Here is a 19,061-nt window from a genome sequence, read left to right as displayed (position 1 = left end):
AAAATATGTCTACATGTTCTTCTGATTTGAAGGTATGGGATTTTGAATGTATAGGACAATAGAGAGATCAGATCCTCTGTGGGTTTTTTTATTGTACCACATCAGTGGGCTGTAGGGGCGCCTCTCCTTGCTCTGCTGACACAGGCAGATGCTTGTGTGAGTAGCTGGTGTGCGGACGTCAGATCGCTTTCTGGGCCAGCCTCCTCCTCGGCTCCTTAAAAGAGGACACAGCAGCAGATGTTCACTGCAGAGTAATCCCAAACTGCAGCGCCAAAATGGCACAGAGTAGTTTTCACCTTCTTAATGTTCATTTGTTGACTTTGAGAGCTAAATGTTTCTACGTCCTTTGAGGTTTTTTTTATTATTTTTTTATTTTTTGAAGTGTACAAAGCAGGGTGCATTTCTTATTACTTTTGGTAGTTTATGTGTTTATGTTTAGAAATTTTTGCACTGAACTAAGTCACCAGCAGAGCAGTTCTTTGTTCCTCCGCTGTAACATTAATGAGAATGTAATATACAGAGAGACGGATTGTTTTTCTTTACAACAATCTCTTCAGATCATTCTCTCTTCAGCTCACAACGCAGGCTTTCTGTAGGATTTAGGTCTGGAGACTGAAACGGCCGTGGAAGAAGGTTGATTTTGTGTGTTGTGAAGCATTTCTGCATCAAATCGGCTCTTTGTTTTGGACTCAATAACAATACATCAAAGTTCTTGTGGTCACGGACTCCAACACGGTTCCCGGGGCTTTTTGAAGAAAAACAGGCGTCACAAATAGGTCGCCATACTTAACGGTGGGCCTCTTATGTTTTTCCACATATCTATCTATTGCTTTGTGCCAAGAAAGCTGAAAAGCTGAATCTTAATCTCATCTGACTAAAGCGGACAGTTCCAGATAGTCAAGCCTAGCAAACTCTGCATGTTTACATTTGTGATGGCGTACCAAACCCTACACCACATCCTATAGGACAGAAAATACATTTTTTGGCATCTCTCCTGAAAAGAACTGATTGTCATGTCGTTAACCTCCAATGGTTGTTATGGAGATTTAATAACCTTTAAGATGCCAGGTTTATAGTCGATGCATTGAAATGTGAGGGAGCGTGCACCAAACACGTTGTCGCGGAGTCTCCTGTGCTCCTTTGAATTTTTGTAAAAGCTCATTTTTGGAGAATTCCACACCAACATGAGCGTTTGCTTTAAAAGCCACACCGCTTACACTCAACATGTACCTTCAGAAACGCTCAGGTTGTAGTCGCAGCTCTCTTGCAGCCTTCCAGGATGATAGATTATGTTAAAAAATGGGTTCTAATTCAAATGTACTATAAATTGTACATTTAGGGCTTCCACTAACGACTTGGGGTGGTGATACAAAACACAGGTAGTCTACCTAAAAGCCTATATAGCAGTCAAAATACATACACAGTAAGTAGGCGCATGATGACGAATATAGAAAATATAGACCAGTCATTGCATCTGGTCTATATTTTAGATTTTCAGTGCCACAGTGTGTGTTTATGCTTTGAATGTTAGTGGAGAATCCAGATTTTTTCGGCTCACACACAGGTGTTCGATGCAGTAGAGCACCTCTTTTATTACAGCCGTGTCTTCAAACCCTACGTCACTGTAACCAGATCCCTACAATGTCCAAAACTAACATTTACATCCTTTCAGTGTTTTAGTCATGACATGCACGGCTGTGGCTTGGACTGGATTTTGACCTAATTTTTCTGCTTGCCGCCTAGAAAGTGATAAGGTTTGGACTTCACACAGCTTATGTCCCATTATTTAGGCCACCCGGCTGAAGTCAGCAGATGCCCTTAATTAGTGAATTGCTTGTTTTGAATTGCTCTCTGATACCACAAATCACTGCTTTGTACCACTCGCCAACCCGTGAGCGCATCCTGCCACTCCACGTTTTTGAAAATTCGTCTCCGCACTGTTATCCTCACGTGTGTCTGATCAAGACATTCAGAGTTAAGTTGCCCTTAAGTCTGAAAATCAGAGACTTGAGTTGTGGCACTCGAACATCATCGTCATATTATGTAATAAAGAGTGACAGTTGTGCTTACTATGATTTTCTTTACAAAGTATCTCCGGTACCTGCCCTCTGCCGGATGCAGGTGATGTGTCCGCTGTTCTGTTAACTTTTTGGACGATTCTCTTGACTTAGCCACATTTTCAACAATGAAATGTCACCGTTCTGGTACTGGAGGTTTTCTGTCCAAGCCCGGTTCGTCTGCATCAGGCGTTCCTGAGAACCACATCTGTTTTACGCATGTGTTCTCTAATGGAAAATACTATCTATGCAAAATGATTCAATTAGAGAATTCTGTCATTTTAAAGTAGGATTTAACTATTTCTTTTTTTTTTTTTGATCATTTGTTGTTTAAAATTTTAGCAGAATTTCATGTTTAAAGATTAGAAAGTTTTATTCAGATGAAAAGAGAATTGATGATTGTGTGTGAAAGAAGGCCGATTTGAATTCCTAACCTGTAGCAATGCAGCCTCAGTCCACTAGATGGCAGACGTCTCGTGTAAAAGTTGATTTCAGTCTGTAAAGACTTTCTGAAAGATCTGAGTCTTGACTTGGGAAAAGTGACTGGTGAACATCTCTAGTGTTCTCTGATGAATTCAGTAAATTATGAACTAATTTTGATTTTTTTCATTTTTCGTTGAGTACACTGGAACAACACCAGTTATTATAACGCATCATGTCAACAAGTTTTGTAACAATTTCAATTGAAAAAAATAACAATTTTCTGTTGATTTATAAAATCTATAACCAGTTATGCTCATCATGGCTGGCATTTGTGCCTTGTGTCTCCTCCTAATATCAGCAGTAATTTGAACTCCCAGGGCTCAAACAATAATTCTTGTTTGTTTCTAGATAAGCTTTAAAAATGTTGAGGAAAACCTTTTTTTTAATCAAGAAATTAGAATATCTTACCTAATATATAAGCATTCAGTAGATTTAGTTAAAAACCAAATTCAAGTCCTTTCCTTAGACTGGGGCAATTCTCTTTACTGACTTCATTCTTGGAGTTTGTGTCCAATTTGCCATGGTGTTGTACTCTTTAACACCTCAAGGCTTTGTGGTGTCAGAGTAATTCCTCTGTCCCAGAGAGTCAGTTCTGACAAGCTGATTTATCGGCATTTGACTATGCCTTCTATCTAAATCTCCTTAAAACAAACAATAAACCAGGAATTTGTTCTGCATCTTGAATAAAAGACATTCGACAATTTGAATTCCACTCTTATACGATTTCGACAATAATCTTTCATTTGTAAGATTTGTGTGCACAAATCCATAGAAACTCATATGTACGCATGATGTATAATACATAGTTAAACAGTTGCAGAGAAACTGCAACTACAACTCTTTTGTAGTTTCTGGACTAATATCAGCCTGGATCTTTGACCAGCTCTTCCTGTTAGACATTTTATGGATGAAAAGTTGGAGCGCTTCAAAGTCAACTTTTATTTTTACTTGGGAACCTAATTTTAGCCTGCCTTATCCATTTCAAAACAACGTTTGATGTATTTCTGGGATTACTGTCCTGTTGGAACCTCCAGTAGTGGCAAAGCTTCAAGCTTCAAGGACTCAAGCTTGTCATAAGCTGAACATTGCTGGAAACCCGGGGTTACTGTCCACATTGAAATGTAGATTGATCGTTTCGACTGAAGCATGTCAGTTACATGTTTTAATAAAGGACAAAATGCGAAGTTCAAGATTAAAGTTTGATTTAGTTCGTTGAACACAAACGGCCACTAGAGGGTGCTGTTGCTCAGTGTTTTTTTTTTCCCTGTATGTGCAACAACCCTGATCCAATTTTACTTGAATTTAAATAACTAAACAGCAAGTTAGAGGTTCTGGTTGCGTATATGTTTTTATTGTTTGAGGTTTATATGTTTCTTTTGGCTCAAAATATTACAAAATGAGCAGAAAACAAATGATATTTTCACTCTAAGCTTTTATTTCCATGTTTTTTTCAGATACCTTTTTAATCCTTTAAATATTTGCAGATCTCTGTGTCATTACTGAAAGATATTGTTTTTGGTCAGTCTCAAATGTATTTAATAATCAGCTTGAAGAAGTAAGTATTTTGTTTTTTTTACTTAATGCGGATTCTTGCATAAATTAAAGTAGGATATATAATTAAATATTACATTCATATATTAGCTGTCAGAATCACAGGCTAGACATTTTTAGACAAGTCTAAAAGAAAGAAAAAAAACCCTGCAGTTTTTCCAATGCGTGTAACTTATATTTTAGTTATAGGAAGAATGCAAAAAAGTGCACTGACTTTCTAGTGAAAAATAACCTCATTATTTCTGTCTTCTTCTTCTCTTCTTTGCAAACATTGTACAAAACCAATTGCTCACTGCCCCATTAGGCTTTGGTGAAAACACTTCTTATTTCTTTAAAGTCTAACCCACGTCCCTCCTGACCCGTCCTCTCCTAAGTGAAATCAAAGCTGCAGTATGTAACTTTTATTTTTAAAAAAGTCTGATATGAGAGATAACCTGTGAAAAATCTATTTCCTCTGCCTTCTCCCAGTACTATCTAGAAACAACCAATCAGTGGTAGGAGAGTTTTAGTGCTGTCAATCACAATCTCATGTGGCTGCTCATCCCTATGAGCACTAGCTCAGCCTGTTGTGAGTGCTCAGTCTAGTTAGCACAGCTACCAATGACAGCAGATAAACATTTTTTCCTGTAGTGATATGTTGTTTCTCCACTATTAGCACATTTAGCAGTGAGTGAATGAAGTTGATTGACAGCGCTAAGACCCTCCTCCTGGTTCTGATTGGTAGTTTTGGTCGGAACGTTGCATTACTTTAGCCAGTAATAGTAGCACAGGGAGGAGATTGATTGTTTTCACAGATTTTCTGTCTCATAACAAACTGGCACAACATGGTGACAGCTTTAACAAATATGGAGAAAACATTTTTATTAAAGTTCTATACTGCAGCTTGAATAAAATGCAACTACATAGCATTTTTTAAGAAGTCTGGATTGCTTGTATATTTGGCACGTTGCTTTTGACTGTTGCTCGTGGGGAGAGACATTTCAGTAATCTAAAACTAATAGAAAAACATTTAAGCAACCTACTTGCATACTGTATGTGGACTGTTGTATGCAAAATTCATGAGCAGTAAATATTGTGCTGGTATCAGTATTGAACCAAAGAAAACAAGGCAGTTGCAAGCCTTTAAAATTGTGATGCTTTTGATGGGTCAAATAGACTCAAAAAACTGTAACAGAAGCTGCGTGGGGGGGCCCCATCTAATTTTTTGTCATGGGACCCAAGATTCCTGGTGGCGCCCCTGGGGACGGATCATGAGTCTGGCTAAAACTAACTGGATGTCAGATTTATGTTTGCTTATTTCTGAGCCCAAAAACTGCATCCTGCGACTCATTAAATCTACAAGCGACTTTAGAAAAAAACAAGCCCAAATCTGCTTATAATAATCGGACTTGGACATTGGACATTTTGTTGGCGAGCGAAACTCGCCAACAAAATGGTTCCTGTTTTTCCAGCAACAAAATGCGCATGTCCCTCTTTCCTCCATTGTCTATGTTTCTGTCGCTGCTGACACTGTCGCATGGAAACGGCGGTCACTCCCCAAGACGCGTAGAGGAAATAAAATACAATTCCAAAAGAAGATAGTAACACACAGTAACGCAAAGTGATTTTGATAAGTAATTGTAGTCTGACTACTGGATTTGAAATAGCAACACATTAGATTAGTTGTTACTGAAAAAAGTGGTCCGACTGGTTTGGTTTAATGGCTTTTTGTGTCCGTGAAGCTGTAGAGACGTGAATGGTTCCTGAAACACTCCAGCAGCTCCGATAACGTCAGTCCTGGCTCCTGTTTAAAGTATCATCCCTCTGCCCCGTCACCTCTGCATGTGTAAATTAAATGTCAGTCTTTGCAAATGGCTGTTTATTTTAACAGACTACCTCACACACATACACGCATTCACGGTTACATCTGTGCGCACACACATGCACATCTTGTTGCTTAATGATGCTCTCAGGCTTCAGACACCCCCGTCTCCGTTTCTCTCTTTCTCTCTCTCTATATGTGTGTGTCTCCTCCTTACTCACAGCCTAGCCATGCTGACTGGAGTCTCTGTCAGCCAATGGTAGTGCAGCATCCCAGCGCTGCCGTAAACCAGTGCAGGGAGGAAGGGATTGACTGGAGAGACCAGAGCTCTGAAGGCAGATGAAACGCAAGGTGTCTTGTACATTGGGGAACAACGAATCTTGCCTTACAATGGGAACAGACGCTCACTCCACTTGTGGACATTGACGCTCCGTTCTGCATCAGGAAGGAAAAAGCACTCCACCTTTTTGAGTTTTTTTGTTTTTTGTATATTGCCTCTCTGTTGTGGTGTGGGCTCAGCGCTGTCTACCTTCATGTGGAGAAAGAAGCTACTGGTGCGCTCTTCGACTCCCCTCTCCTCCTCATCCGTCCTCTCCGGATCAGGTCTTTCGCGCTAGGGATCCGCTTTCCTGGGGGTTAGTTCCTGGAATCTCGGTCCTCCATGTACGATAACCTCTACCTCCATGGCTTCGAAGACTCGGAGGCGGTAAGTGGACGCAGTGAGGGCGCACGGTCTGCCGCACAGAAGCCGAAACGTTCTTATGTTGTCGTTGACTGGTTTGGACCTCGCAGAAACACCCACGCCGGAGGATGAGACTCAAAGGGGAAGCAGAGGATGCATCTTTCTCTGGGAATGGGAGGTAACAGGGGGGTGTTTAGGTGTGCCAGTTTTCCCACTTTGTACTGTCAACCAAATGACAGCTTCTCCTCCTATCTATGGTTTTCAAGTCAAATTTCTAACATCTGGTAAAGCGGTTTGACTAGCTTTCCTTTTGATCCAAAGATAGAAGCATAGTTATCGATTTTTAAAAAACAAAAAGGCATATGTGGGATATGGGTTGTACTTATGTCTGAGATGCTTACAAAGGCAATAGAGAGGCGCTGGCGGCAGGAAAGGATGAGGGAATCCCGCCGAGGCAGAGTGTGCTGAGGCTCAGACCCTTCTGTAATCCCACCTGCAGTATCCTGAACATGACAAGCAGGGGGAATGTGGCCCATTCTCACCCAGTACATACAGTACCTGTTTCTTAGAGACATTTTATATATAGCCGCACTTCTAATTTATTTTGGACTGGACTTGATGTTATTTTTAAGCCAAAAAACAAGAGTTACCAAGATTTCAGGAGCTACCAACCCCAACGTGTTGGTTGCAGGGATTTGGAGGTAATTATTGAAGTATGCTTAAGGTGCTGCCTTACATATTCCAGTTCAGGAGGCTAAAGGCAGGATTTGGTGCTATTCAGTAAATTTCTTGGGACATAAAACTTTCCTTGTGCTTCTGTGAGGAGGCAGGGAAGCAACAACAGCTAATGAACAGGAAAAGAGGGGAAGAATCCAGAGTTCCTTGTGAAGTGTTCATGTTAGATTTTATGACTTACAACCACAAACCTTAATGCATTTTAGAACCTCATCCATAGCATGACGTGGCCACCATCACACTTATCCTTGAGGATGGTTTGTTTAAGGTTTAAGGTTATTTTTACTTTTCTCTGGGCACACTCCCTTTCCTCAGCTTGATTGATGCGTCTCCGACACAAGTCCTGGAAACAGGACTTTTGTTGTTGTTGTTGTTTTACCTCACTCATTGATAAAGGCCAGAAATGTGGAGTTCACACCTTTTTTCAAAGGTTTTGTTGGCTCTAGTGCTCTTTAGTTAAGTAGTAGAAGAATTACTTTATTCATCCCAGCAGGGAAATTATTTTGCAGTTACAGCAAGAATTTTTTATACACAGATTAACACACACACAATGGGAACTGCGTCTGCAGGCAGCCAGCTGAGCCGGCGCCATTTTTGAAGGAGGACATGTGGCAAAGGTTGTCGGGACCGGGAGTCGAACCCGCGACGTCCGCGGGTCTCCAAATGTGGGGCGTGCTAACCCCCTGCGCCACCACAGCACGCCCCCAAGTAATGACAAAGAGGGAAGACATGCAGCAAAGAGGAATCGAACCTGCCACAGCCACGTAGTGGTTGTGCTATGACCCTTATGTGGGTTGTGCTTTACCCCCGCGTCATCACACATCACCCCAGATGACGTCTCCTTTTATTGTTCACTTTCAGCATGGCGGCAAAATAAATACAGACCCTGCTCTGGTCTATTAGAAGTAACAGGCCTCTGGTGACATCATATGTATACCCCAAAGAAAACAGAAAATCATTGGTTACTAATTGATCAACCTAAGCAGGAAATGCTTTTGTGTAATTGATCTTAAAGGGATTGTCAGGAACACCCTTAAATATGACACTAGTAGGTTTGTCACTGTCACTCTTTTTATTTATGTTGTGATTCTGAGGAGAAAACTGCAGACCAAGTTCAGTGTTATTGTAGGGAAATATACATATGGGTATTTGCATTACAAAGCGGTTCTACAGCCATTACTACTGACCCATACACAAATGCATGACTCATCTGTACAACAGCTATTATGTAAAATAGGAAGCCTGCTGCCCTCGCTGAAAGTGGTTGTTCTACAACTCGAGCTACTGAGGTCCCCGTAGTGAGGTGGAGGGGCGTTTTTAGGCCAAACCTGGAGACATTTGCCCCCTCTGACCTCCAGGCTGCTGCTGGTCGTGACGGCAGCCGCTGGATGCGCCGCAGACGGAATGCTTTTAGAGAGAGTTGTGACGTCTGCGCAGATAAAGCTCGAGTGTGTCGGCCGACGGACTCAAGACAGCCCACTTGACTTTCTTGAAGTCGACGATAGTTATGTTGGAAATGCTCCAAAGTGACATGCGCTCGGACTGACAGCATCGTACTGATTCATGGGTAAACAGTGGCAGGAGTTTATCACGGCGCAAGGCAGGAAGGAGCTGTGAAGTTCGACCACAAGCAAGCAGCCAGAGAGCTAAAAACCAACCCAACTATTTGTGTTAAAACAAAAATAAACAAATTCTTCATAAGTACCAGTATAGTGTTTATAAAAGGTATTCAACCTCTGTGATGTTCTTGATGTTCTCTTATTGCTTTTAAAAATCAATTATGATCAACAAATTTTGGCTTTTTTAACATAAAAAATTACAAAAAACCTCCAGATGAACCAATGAATGGACTTCAACAGACGTGTCTTTATGCTACAGATACGAGACAAACTCAAGTCTCCATACCACTCATTGTGAGCAAGCACCGTTTGTCTGGACCTCTGTTAAATTAGGTCAGTAGCTTTAAAGACGGTGAATATTTATGGAATAACTAATTTGGTGCTACTGTTTTTTTTATTCTCACTTTGTTGTAGAAGAATCACTTTTCACTTTGACATTACAGGGGTTTTTTTTGGGGGGGAGCATTCTTTGTAAAAAAAAAAGCCACATTTAATTGATCGTAATTAACTCGTAGAAACAATGAAAATGGTAAAACAACCAGTGGGTGAACACTTTTTATAGGCGCTGCAATTAAGTAGTTGTCTAAAAATAAAGCAGGCGATCGTCTGTAGTTGCCTGTGGCATTGGGAGGGTGGAGGTGGAAAGTGGGGGTTATTTCTTCCTTTTTCTCTCCAGTCCTCCGGTTTATAGATTTCATTTCTAATGAGGCTGTATATAACAGTTATTTGTATCAAGAAAGAAAAGACTCTCCTGGCTCTGAATGGATCATTAGCGGGGATGCCAAGAAGCCCCGAACCAAGGCATTAATTCTCCTTGTCCTTCCAGCCCGACCTGCTGGTTTTAAAGACTTACTGCTGTACACATCCACCGTGGCATTCATTTTTCATCGAGTTATTGTTCTGCCGGAGTCGTGATATTTTTACAAAGCCATGTATCCGGCCTTGAACAAGGCTTCCGCATTCAAAAAGGGCACTTGTTGGAAAAAGGTGAGGAGAGGTCTTAGGTTATCTACTTTATTTATCTGCAAACAGAAGAATACTGTCACAAATACAAACTTAGGACGTTTGCCATTGAGCCTATGGCTTATAAAGGGTTAACTTTAATGTACAAACAAAACGTCTATTTTTCTTTCGTGCCAAACAGCCGTTGTGCTCAGAAAGATGATGATTTTAATATGGTTGTGACTGATAAGCAGGGCAGAATTTGAAGCAATGCACCATGTATTATTTCTGATGTGATAAGCATTTGTTGTTTTTGTTTATATGTTTTCGTGGCCAGAAAATTAAGTTGCACATTCCAAAACTGAGACATAATGTCATTTTCATGAGTGACACCAAAAATATGGTCAAGCTGTACAAGATCTGTGTGTACTGGAGGTGTTTGCTAAAGATTATTACAGATTTTCCTTTTACACAATTTTCTTTTTGTCTCGGAAAGGCAACTTTTCCCCTTTTTGTCAGTTTACAAAATACTTTCAAGTACAAAGTATTTTGTCAGAACTTGATGTGATAGAAGATTTTTCTCACTTCTCTTCCCAAAACCATCTCAAACTCGGTCAGAATGGACGGAGAGTGGATGTGAACATCAGCTTTCTCGTCTTAGCAACGTTTCGCAATTGTTTTAGAGGTCTGTACTTTGACTAAGCCATTCAAACATGAGCCTTGATCTTAATAATTTGATTGTACTTTTGGCTGTATGTCGCTCAGCAGGACATACATCCCATTCTCACATGTTATGGAGCTTTCAGCAGCATTTATTCAACAGTGTCCGTGTATTTACCTCAACTCAACTAAGATTCAACTAGTTTTACTGAGAGCACCAATTTGCAACAGATGCCAACAACAAATATGATCAAAATCATTTATAGCTATACCAAAGCACACAATAAATGCAATCAATACAATCTAGTCATGTGGGAATATTAGATTTAATGACATATTGTTCAGTCAGATCCAAAATGTAATTACTACCTTTGGGCTTTGACCTCTCTGTGGTTTGTACCAAACGTCTTAAGGCTTTTTGTTTCACCGCTCTTTTGGAAAAAACAGATTTGTGGAGATCACTGCTCATAGTTTTCATGTTCATAAATTTGCTAACCTGAGTCATGTTTATAAAAGTTTACAGCGGTTTCCAAACTGTTTCCATGTTCAAGACTGGATCCTTTTCCTTTTTTTTTTTTCACGTAAAAAATCAAAACATTAAATCTTGTGTTGTGTATCCCCTGCCTTCAACTATAGATACATGCTTTTATTCATGTTTTATGATGAACTGGGTATGTGGCTGCGTGCACACAGGCAGCAGATGGTGCTATCATCTGTTAGGTGAGCTTTTTTGCTGCACTGCACTTTTTCAAACCATTTGGCTTAGAAGGCAGGATGCTAAACATCCACCATACGGAAATCAGAATCCACCTGGTCTGATGGACAGAAGGAGAACCAGAAACCCTATAGCCTCGTGAATATTTTATTTTTTGGTTTGTTTTAATCTTTCATGACTTTGGAGACAATGAGTCTACCCTTTTAGTCAGAAAACAGAAAATTGACATATACAAAACAGCTTTGTTGCTGGAAACAATTCCTGCTCTTTAACCAGCTAAATGGTATGTATCTCAGCAATGTTTAAGCAATTTGGAAACAGCCATCTGTTCCCAACTGTCTTCACTATCAGACACACATGCTGCCTGCTTGTGTGATTGCATCAAGCGTCACAAACTCCACATTCAGGCATATGAGTGGAACATAGCCATAATTATCACCGTCGAATGGCACCGGCAGCAGACACTTGGGAAGAAAGAGATGTACTCTCAAAATCACATTTCTGGAAACGCAACTGAAATTAAGGTCATTAAAGACTTTGTGACGACGATAAGTCAGTATTTAGGACCATATGTAAGCCAGGTTAAAGGATTATGACTGAGATATAGATCATAAGAAACAGAAACATTACAGCAGCCTATAGCTTGACATAATTAAATGAAGTAGCAAGTGCTTCACTGACCACTTGCACCAATCAGGCTTTGAATTTCCACAACCTCTTTATTTCCCATTTGAGCCCTTAGCTCTTCTGAGCTTCCTGCATTCCTTCCTGACATCTCTATTGCGTCTATCACGACTGCCTTCTTGTCTATCATATTTTCCGGGCTATAAGTCGCACAGGTTGGGTAGCAGGGAGTACATATTGATGTCTTGGGCTTTTCCTGACTATAATACACTTGTTTGTGCCTGTTGCTCTGACCCCTTGCTATTTTTTGCACTTATCTCGGTCCTTTCATCTCTGTACAACTGTCCCAGCTCCCACAGAGACCAGTCTGCCCAGTGGAGGTTTCCCACAGCCTGGACAGCCCCATTTGAAAGACAATGTATATCTTAGGGTCAGACATCTCAAGGATCAGTGCTGCTGTATTGCATCCTGACTTCTTGATAGGCAGCGTACATAGTTGTGCATTTGCGCCTATTTATAGATTTACAGAAGATGCTTTAGAACTTCCTCTTACTAACGAGGTTTTCATTTTAGAAACAATTTAATCTCTCAGGTTGACTGGACTCATATATCTAACCTGGGCTTCTCAGTTGTCAGGTGCTTCCGAGGATGGCATCCCCCTTCACCTGTTGACTTGTCTCCTCAATGCTTTCGTTTTGCCTCATCGTGTCCTAATTGCGACATGTTGAGGGATCATCATTATACGGGTTTTTAAAGCTTCCACAGGTCCTCCGTCTTCGTCATACAGCCTCTTTTTGTGAGGATTTGAGTTTTTCCGTGCGTTTATTTGAGGTTTTTGTGTCTTTTGAGTCTCTGTGTTGTCCTGTCTACCCCTTGATTGTTCCCAGGTGTGTCTGGTTCCCTTATTACCCTCTGTGTATTTAACGCCACCTGTGTTTCTGTGTCTTTGTCGGGTCCTTGTCGGTTCTGTCTCGTCCTGTCGAGTATTGTTTGGATTATTGCCAGTTGCTACCAGTGGTGAGCCTTAGCCTTTCTGCTCATCCTGTCCTGCCTGGAATTTTTGATTATTTGTGCATTTTTTTCTTTAAATCATCATCATTTCTCTCAACTAGTGAGTCCACAGCGTCTGCCTCACCACCTCACACTGCAGTTCATGACACTTTTATTGGGCTTACTGGTGTAGCAGCCTTTCAACTCGTCAGTGTTCTTTGCTCCTGTCTATTCTATATCAAAATGTCCAAAATTTGTGAACATTGTCCCTACAGGTTATGCCTGATAGACATATTAAAGGGACAACATTATGTATTTTCCAGCCACATGGTGCCATTTTATAGCACAATCAAGTAGCCATGTTACATTCAGTTGTTATAAAGATGTCGTATATGTCAAATATGACTTTCAAGGCATTTGAGAACTTGAAAGTCACTATGTCTGTTTAAGAAACTCCTGCTCTTTGGGAGACTCTTTCAGTCATCACAACGCTGTTCCTCTGTCAAGCTGTTGATGTGATGGTGGCTGGAGTTAGCCTTGTAACCAGTGGGTTGACGGTTCAAGCCCTGCTCCATCCATCTCCGTCGTTGTGTGCTTGTCGCTTGCTGCTCGGAGGGCCTCACAGCAGCCGTGGCTACGATCCACTGGCTTGCTGCCATCAGCAAGCAATAAAGTGCTACAAATGTACAGGCTGTTTACCATTCATATGTGCATGTTAACAAGTACATTATCTGTCTGAATGACCCTTATAACCAGGCAGGTGAGTCTATGTTAATATTAAGGGTTAGAGTTAGTGACCCAGTAAAACCAGAAGCGTACAGCTCCTCCCATACCTGTGTGTCAGGAGTACAAATTTGCTGTTGGATCCAAGAGACTTTCTGCAGCTTAGAACAGGATCTAGTTGTTCTCCTGGCTGTGAAGAAGAAAGTGCTCAGTGTTTATGCTAATCCAGAAATTATTCAGCTGTAGTGTGAAGTACAGATTTTCTGTCACAGAGCAGCAGCAGCAACCCAGCCAATCTTAGAAACAGATAAGATAACTGGATCAGTGTTTTGTGAAAAAGTCCCTCTGGATTCGTGTTTTCTCTGTATGATTCCTCTTTTTCCTGATGGTAAAGGTGTGTTTTACATGTTGAAGGCAGAGTGTCAGAAAGAGTGTGAGCTTCTTAAAGAGATACAGGCCGGTTTTTGTAAGCGGTCAAATTGCAGAGTAAGATGTCTTTCAAGTAGTGTTTGATATGTACAGCATTTTCATAACAACTGATGGTAGCATAATTACTTTATTGTGGTATAAAATGGAGCTATATGCTTGGAAATTACATGATACCGGCCCTTTAAGGCGGTGAATTTGAGAATGTCTGTCCAGTGATGGTCTCTGTGTAATTGGAGGTCACAAAGAAGTTACTTTAAAAAACTATTTATACCTTCACAGTTACTCTATAGAGTAAAAAATGTTTTCCCTTGATGGATCTGATTTTATGTCCAGGGGGGGAAAAAGTGTCTGAATCATTCAGTCCAGACGATTTATCATCTACTATCCGTCTTCTTTTGATCCCACTGGAGAAATAACCCAAACCAGTCATGAAAAACAACAGCAGTCCAAACACATCAACACTCCCACTCATTGCTCTGTCCCTGTGCTCATTTCATTAACAGGTTCTTGTCAGGTCACGCATCTATTTGCAGTCGAACGCTTTTGATTCAGTCACCGCCGCAAAATACTTACCTTCTTTAGGTCAATCTACTGTATGGCACTCTGATAGTGCTACTATGCTGGTTTTCTATTGTGATTATTATTATTTTTTACCTTTCACTGCTTCCAGTTACAGGTGGGTGTCCTTTCTTTCTCTGCTTGCTCTGCAGGGCTCAGCTGATTCCTACACAAGCCGACCGTCTGACTCAGATGTGTCCCTGGAGGAGGAGAAGGAGGGCGGCCGGCAGGAGAGGGAGCAGCAGGCCACTGTCCAGCTTGAGAGGGCAAAGGTTAGTTTCAATGGGGATTTTTCACATGGCAATCGAGTTTTATATGAAACTCCCGCAGGCCGGGGCGGCAGAACTGGTAGATCCTTACAAATTTTAGCCTGTTTAGACTTTTACAGTTTTAGAAGAAGAGATGGAGGGTGTGTCCCCTCTATGCCTTTAGTTTGTATGAAATTCAAATTTAAAATGTTTTGGATGAATTGGATAATTTCAGTATTCAGTCCTATTTTAATGAAATAAAAAAATCAATGTGTTCTTGCTAAATCACTGTCGGTCATACTAACCCAAGCAAGTCTAAACAACAGCAGTTATTGCAAACTGTGATTTATTTCTGTGTTAAATGAGCTTCCTGGGTTTGGAATGAGAACAACATTTGACAATAATTAACTTTCATTTCCTTTCACGTCAGAGTAAAGCAGTGGCATTTGCCGTGAGGACCAACGTCAGCTACTGCGGAGCGCTGGAAGAGGACGTTCCTGTCCCCAGCACCGCCGTCTCTTTTGACGCCAAGGACTTCCTCCACATCAAAGAGGTTCACGACACATGCAGCTTGTTAACGCTTCACCTGCGGACCACTGGATTTGTTCCAAACTGTGACGTTTTCAACCAAACAGAACTTTAATAATTGTTTGGTTGTGGGTTTTGTGCGAGGCTTTTATTACTAAAAATAAAGCCACTGTATTCGACACCTATAAAATAAGGATATGGATATTTGAACACATGCATTTTTCTTTCACAAACAGTCCTCCTCCCACCGTAGTTCGCCCAACTATAAAAAAGATGGGACTGAAATCCAAATTTCGGTGTCTTGCAGGGGTACTCATATTCAGTTAACTACATTTTATCTGGATTTCATGTAATGTACTAACAACAAAATGCACAATTGTCAAATGTGAGGATTTATTAAAGAATATTAGAGACAAACAGCATTAGGAAGACGAAGAAACACGCAGAAAGCTCATGGATAAAGCTGTGGAGGTGTCTAAAACAGGGTCGGATCATAAAACAACGAAAGGCTTAAAGAAAGTTACAATCATACAGAGGGAATTTGTCAATGACATAGCTATCAGCTGGACCCAAATGAACACAAATATTATTGCATTTTCTTAAAAAATGTTTAATTTTGTTCACTTTTCCTAGCTTAGACTGTCACCCCGTAATGTTTATGAAACTGAATGCTGAAAATCTAAAACTGACTCATTTGTTCACGATGATTTTTGTTTTTTTTTATGAAAATAAATGTGAATATCTCATTCTCTTTCTTTCAATGAAAATTGAAACATAATCATGAAAGTTTTGTTTTCTAGCTTAGTTTTCCCTTTTTGTTTCGCAGAAGTACAACAACGACTGGTGGATCGGCCGCCTGGTGAAAGAAGGCTGCGACATCGGCTTCATTCCCAGCCCGCTGAAGCTGGAGAACGTCCGGCTGCAGCAGGAGCAGAAGAGAGGACGCTTCCACAGGTGAGCATCAGATGAGTGGAGACATCAGGAGTGGCTGCAGATAATCTGAAGGTCGACAGATAGCAATTACTGCAGCAGATGATTGAGCATTTCAGGACAAAGAACCTATTTTGGCACAGATGTTCCCTAGAGCTTGCTGTTTAAAAAAAAACCTATTAATTACTCCAAATTTCAAGATGTCTGCCATGTTCATTAAAGAAAGTTTATTTGCCACTATGTATCACAGATTAACACTTCTGGTGTCAAGTCATACATAATTGGACCCATAAAAATCATATTTACTGATAATCGTTTGACTTTTCAAGACAGTCATTATATTAAAATTAACTTTTGCACTAAAATCACCAATTAGACGAATGTGTTTGTTGTCAGATTTTAGCTTAAATATTTTGAATGATATAAGTCATATATATTATCTTTTGTGTTTCCTTTTTCTGGTTTACATTTTTTCAAAATGGCCGCCATGGTTGTAGCAGAGAGTATATGTTTGTACTAAAAGCGCCAATTGCTAGCTAATGCAAGTGGTGAGCATAGCTAACCTAAAAGTTAGATTCACTAACCACTAATCTGCTAAACTAAAATCTTAGCTCAGCTAACACTAAACTGCTAAGCACGTAAAAAATGTTAGCTGAAGCTAATGCTAACCATTAGGACGACCAAGTCATGAAAATGGGAAATGGGTGACATTTTATGTCAATAATCGGTTTTGAAGGCTCAAAAACGACAGCCATCTTGAAGAATATGGCCGTCATCCTGAAAATCAAGTGGCTAACGGAAATTATGGAAAACATACGTCCATTTTACTGCTTGTGTCCCACACTTGAAAGATTTTCACAGTAATATGCTGCACTACCAGGGGTACGGAGAGTTTGAAGGAAGGGGAGGGTGTTGTGGGTTTGTGTTTAGGAGAGAAACACTTCAGGGACGAGGAGCCAGGCTGGCAGTGAAACCGACACATAAGCAAGAAGTCGGCTGGACGACTGCCAGGCTGTGCCGTGTGGTCCAGCCTCGCCGAGGTGTCCCTGGACTGCAGCCATCGCAGAATGTTCCATCAGATGGGACTGTTGGGTTTTCACCAACAAGATGATTAGTGATGCTGAGACGACGCTGCCAGATAAAAGACCTGGCAGCTCAGACCGTTTTGCTTTTGTGAGTCTTTTGTTGCAAAAAATAGAGTTCGGTATGCTTAATGAACTCCCCCAGTGTTCAGCCGTGAACAGCCAGGATTGTTGACTCACGCAGTGATTAATCTAATCTATATTTTTATTTAGTTATGTATATTATTTATTTGCCAGTCTTTACAATAACATTTCACATTGAACGCTTTCCTTTTGCCTGTGTGTTTTTTTTTTTCAGTTTCTATGTAGAATTGAATGTGGTTACATTATTAAGTTGAGATTTCTTTGTATGATTTAAATGCAGCCTAATTGCATTTTTTTTTAACAGATGCAACACAGAACTTCCGATTTATCAGATTCTTTGCTCATCCTCTTTACTTTCATCACTGCAGCAGCAAATCCAGTGCAAATTCCTCCTCCAGTCTGGGAGAAATGGTGTCAGGCACGTTCAAACCAAACCCAAACTCAGCAGGTGACTCCCATACGTACTCTATTGATTTTGAGAGAAAAAAAAGGATCGTTATCTTTTCAAAACTGAATTTAATTGCCTCTGTATTGCTTTGATTGTGTTCCTATTTTTTTTTTTATATGACTACAATGGAGCAATTTTTGCAGTGCACTTAATTGCGTTTTCTTTTGCTACTTTTAATTTCAGGAAAGCAAAAACAAAAAGTGGTAAGTGTGATTGATTTCCTAAACATTTCTATTATATAAACAACATAATAATGATTTAATTCCATCTACCAGCCTTCAGTGTGTTTGTTACCTTCTTAATCATAACCTTATTATTAATAACCGGAAGGTCAGGTTGCCAGACCAGATAGCCATTAACACACACTCTCTTATTTAAGGGCAGCACATAGTCTTCAGTTGCATGTTTCTAGACTATAGGAGAAAACTAAAGCAACTAGAGAAAACACACACACACGGGCGCAGAGGAAACACACAAACGCTCCACTGAAATTGTGTGCTATAAGTGAACTCGTGTTATAATTGGATTCTAAGCAATATACAAAGACATAGTTATGCATAACCGTAAAGAAGGGGGCGGGGGAATAATACATAGTTTTAACATTTTTGCACAAATTCTAGAAGAAAAATGCACAGTGCAAATGTATCCAGCCCAACTGAGTTAATAATTTGTAGAAGCATTGTTTGCTGCAGTTGTATATGGTTTTCAAATCTGGAGACTGACGACTTTGCAAATTCTTTTTCACAAAATAGCTCAAATTCAGTCAGACTGGATGGATAACTTCTACATATTTGCAATCATTTTTAATGGAATTATTTAATATTTAGTTTTAAATTGAACTTTGAGCTCTGGAGGTTGACTGAGCCATGAATATATCTAAGGAAAATGTTTTTGAGCTGACTGACTTTTATGAGGCTTTATGCTGAAAATCAACTTCAACATTCCTCGTTCTTTGGTTTTAGTGGAGCGCTATAAAATAACCACTTGCTTCTAAACATATTGGAGGGAGTGAGTTGGAAAGCTTGAGTGATACTTATGCGATGTGACTGTAGCTGTGTGTGCTGTGACCTCTCCAGGCTGAACACGTCCCCCCGTATGACGTGGTTCCGTCCATGAGGCCGGTGGTCCTGGTAGGTCCATCCCTGAAAGGCTATGAGGCAAGTCTCAACCTC

General features: G+C 40.4%; 1 protein-coding gene across 9 annotated transcripts in view; it reads left to right on the top strand.

Moving 5' to 3' along the window:
• The window catches only part of LOC114147959 (voltage-dependent L-type calcium channel subunit beta-4-like), a 46,644-nt gene that overhangs the window by 5,963 nt on the left and 21,620 nt on the right, over positions 1-19,061 (top strand). For 5 of the 9 annotated variants that reach the window (XR_003596169.1, XR_003596171.1, XR_003596170.1 and 2 more), the window contains exons 3-8: positions 14,722-14,841; positions 15,248-15,370; positions 16,172-16,299; positions 17,810-17,889; positions 18,073-18,092; positions 18,966-19,046. Coding sequence is in view for 6 of the 9 variants with exons in the window: in XM_028022793.1 (XP_027878594.1) it covers positions 14,722-14,841; positions 15,248-15,370; positions 16,172-16,299; positions 17,810-17,889; positions 18,073-18,092; positions 18,966-19,046 (552 nt within the window). In the remaining 3 variants the exon portion in view is untranslated. The other 4 variants (XM_028022795.1, XM_028022794.1, XM_028022792.1 and 1 more) reach the window with 4 other exon arrangements.

This window comes from Xiphophorus couchianus, chromosome 7 (assembly GCF_001444195.1).
Source record: "Xiphophorus couchianus chromosome 7, X_couchianus-1.0, whole genome shotgun sequence".
Lineage (NCBI taxonomy): Eukaryota > Metazoa > Chordata > Actinopteri > Cyprinodontiformes > Poeciliidae > Xiphophorus > Xiphophorus couchianus.
The sequence above is the reverse complement of the archived record's forward strand: the minus strand, read 5'-3'. Positions and strand labels throughout refer to the sequence as shown.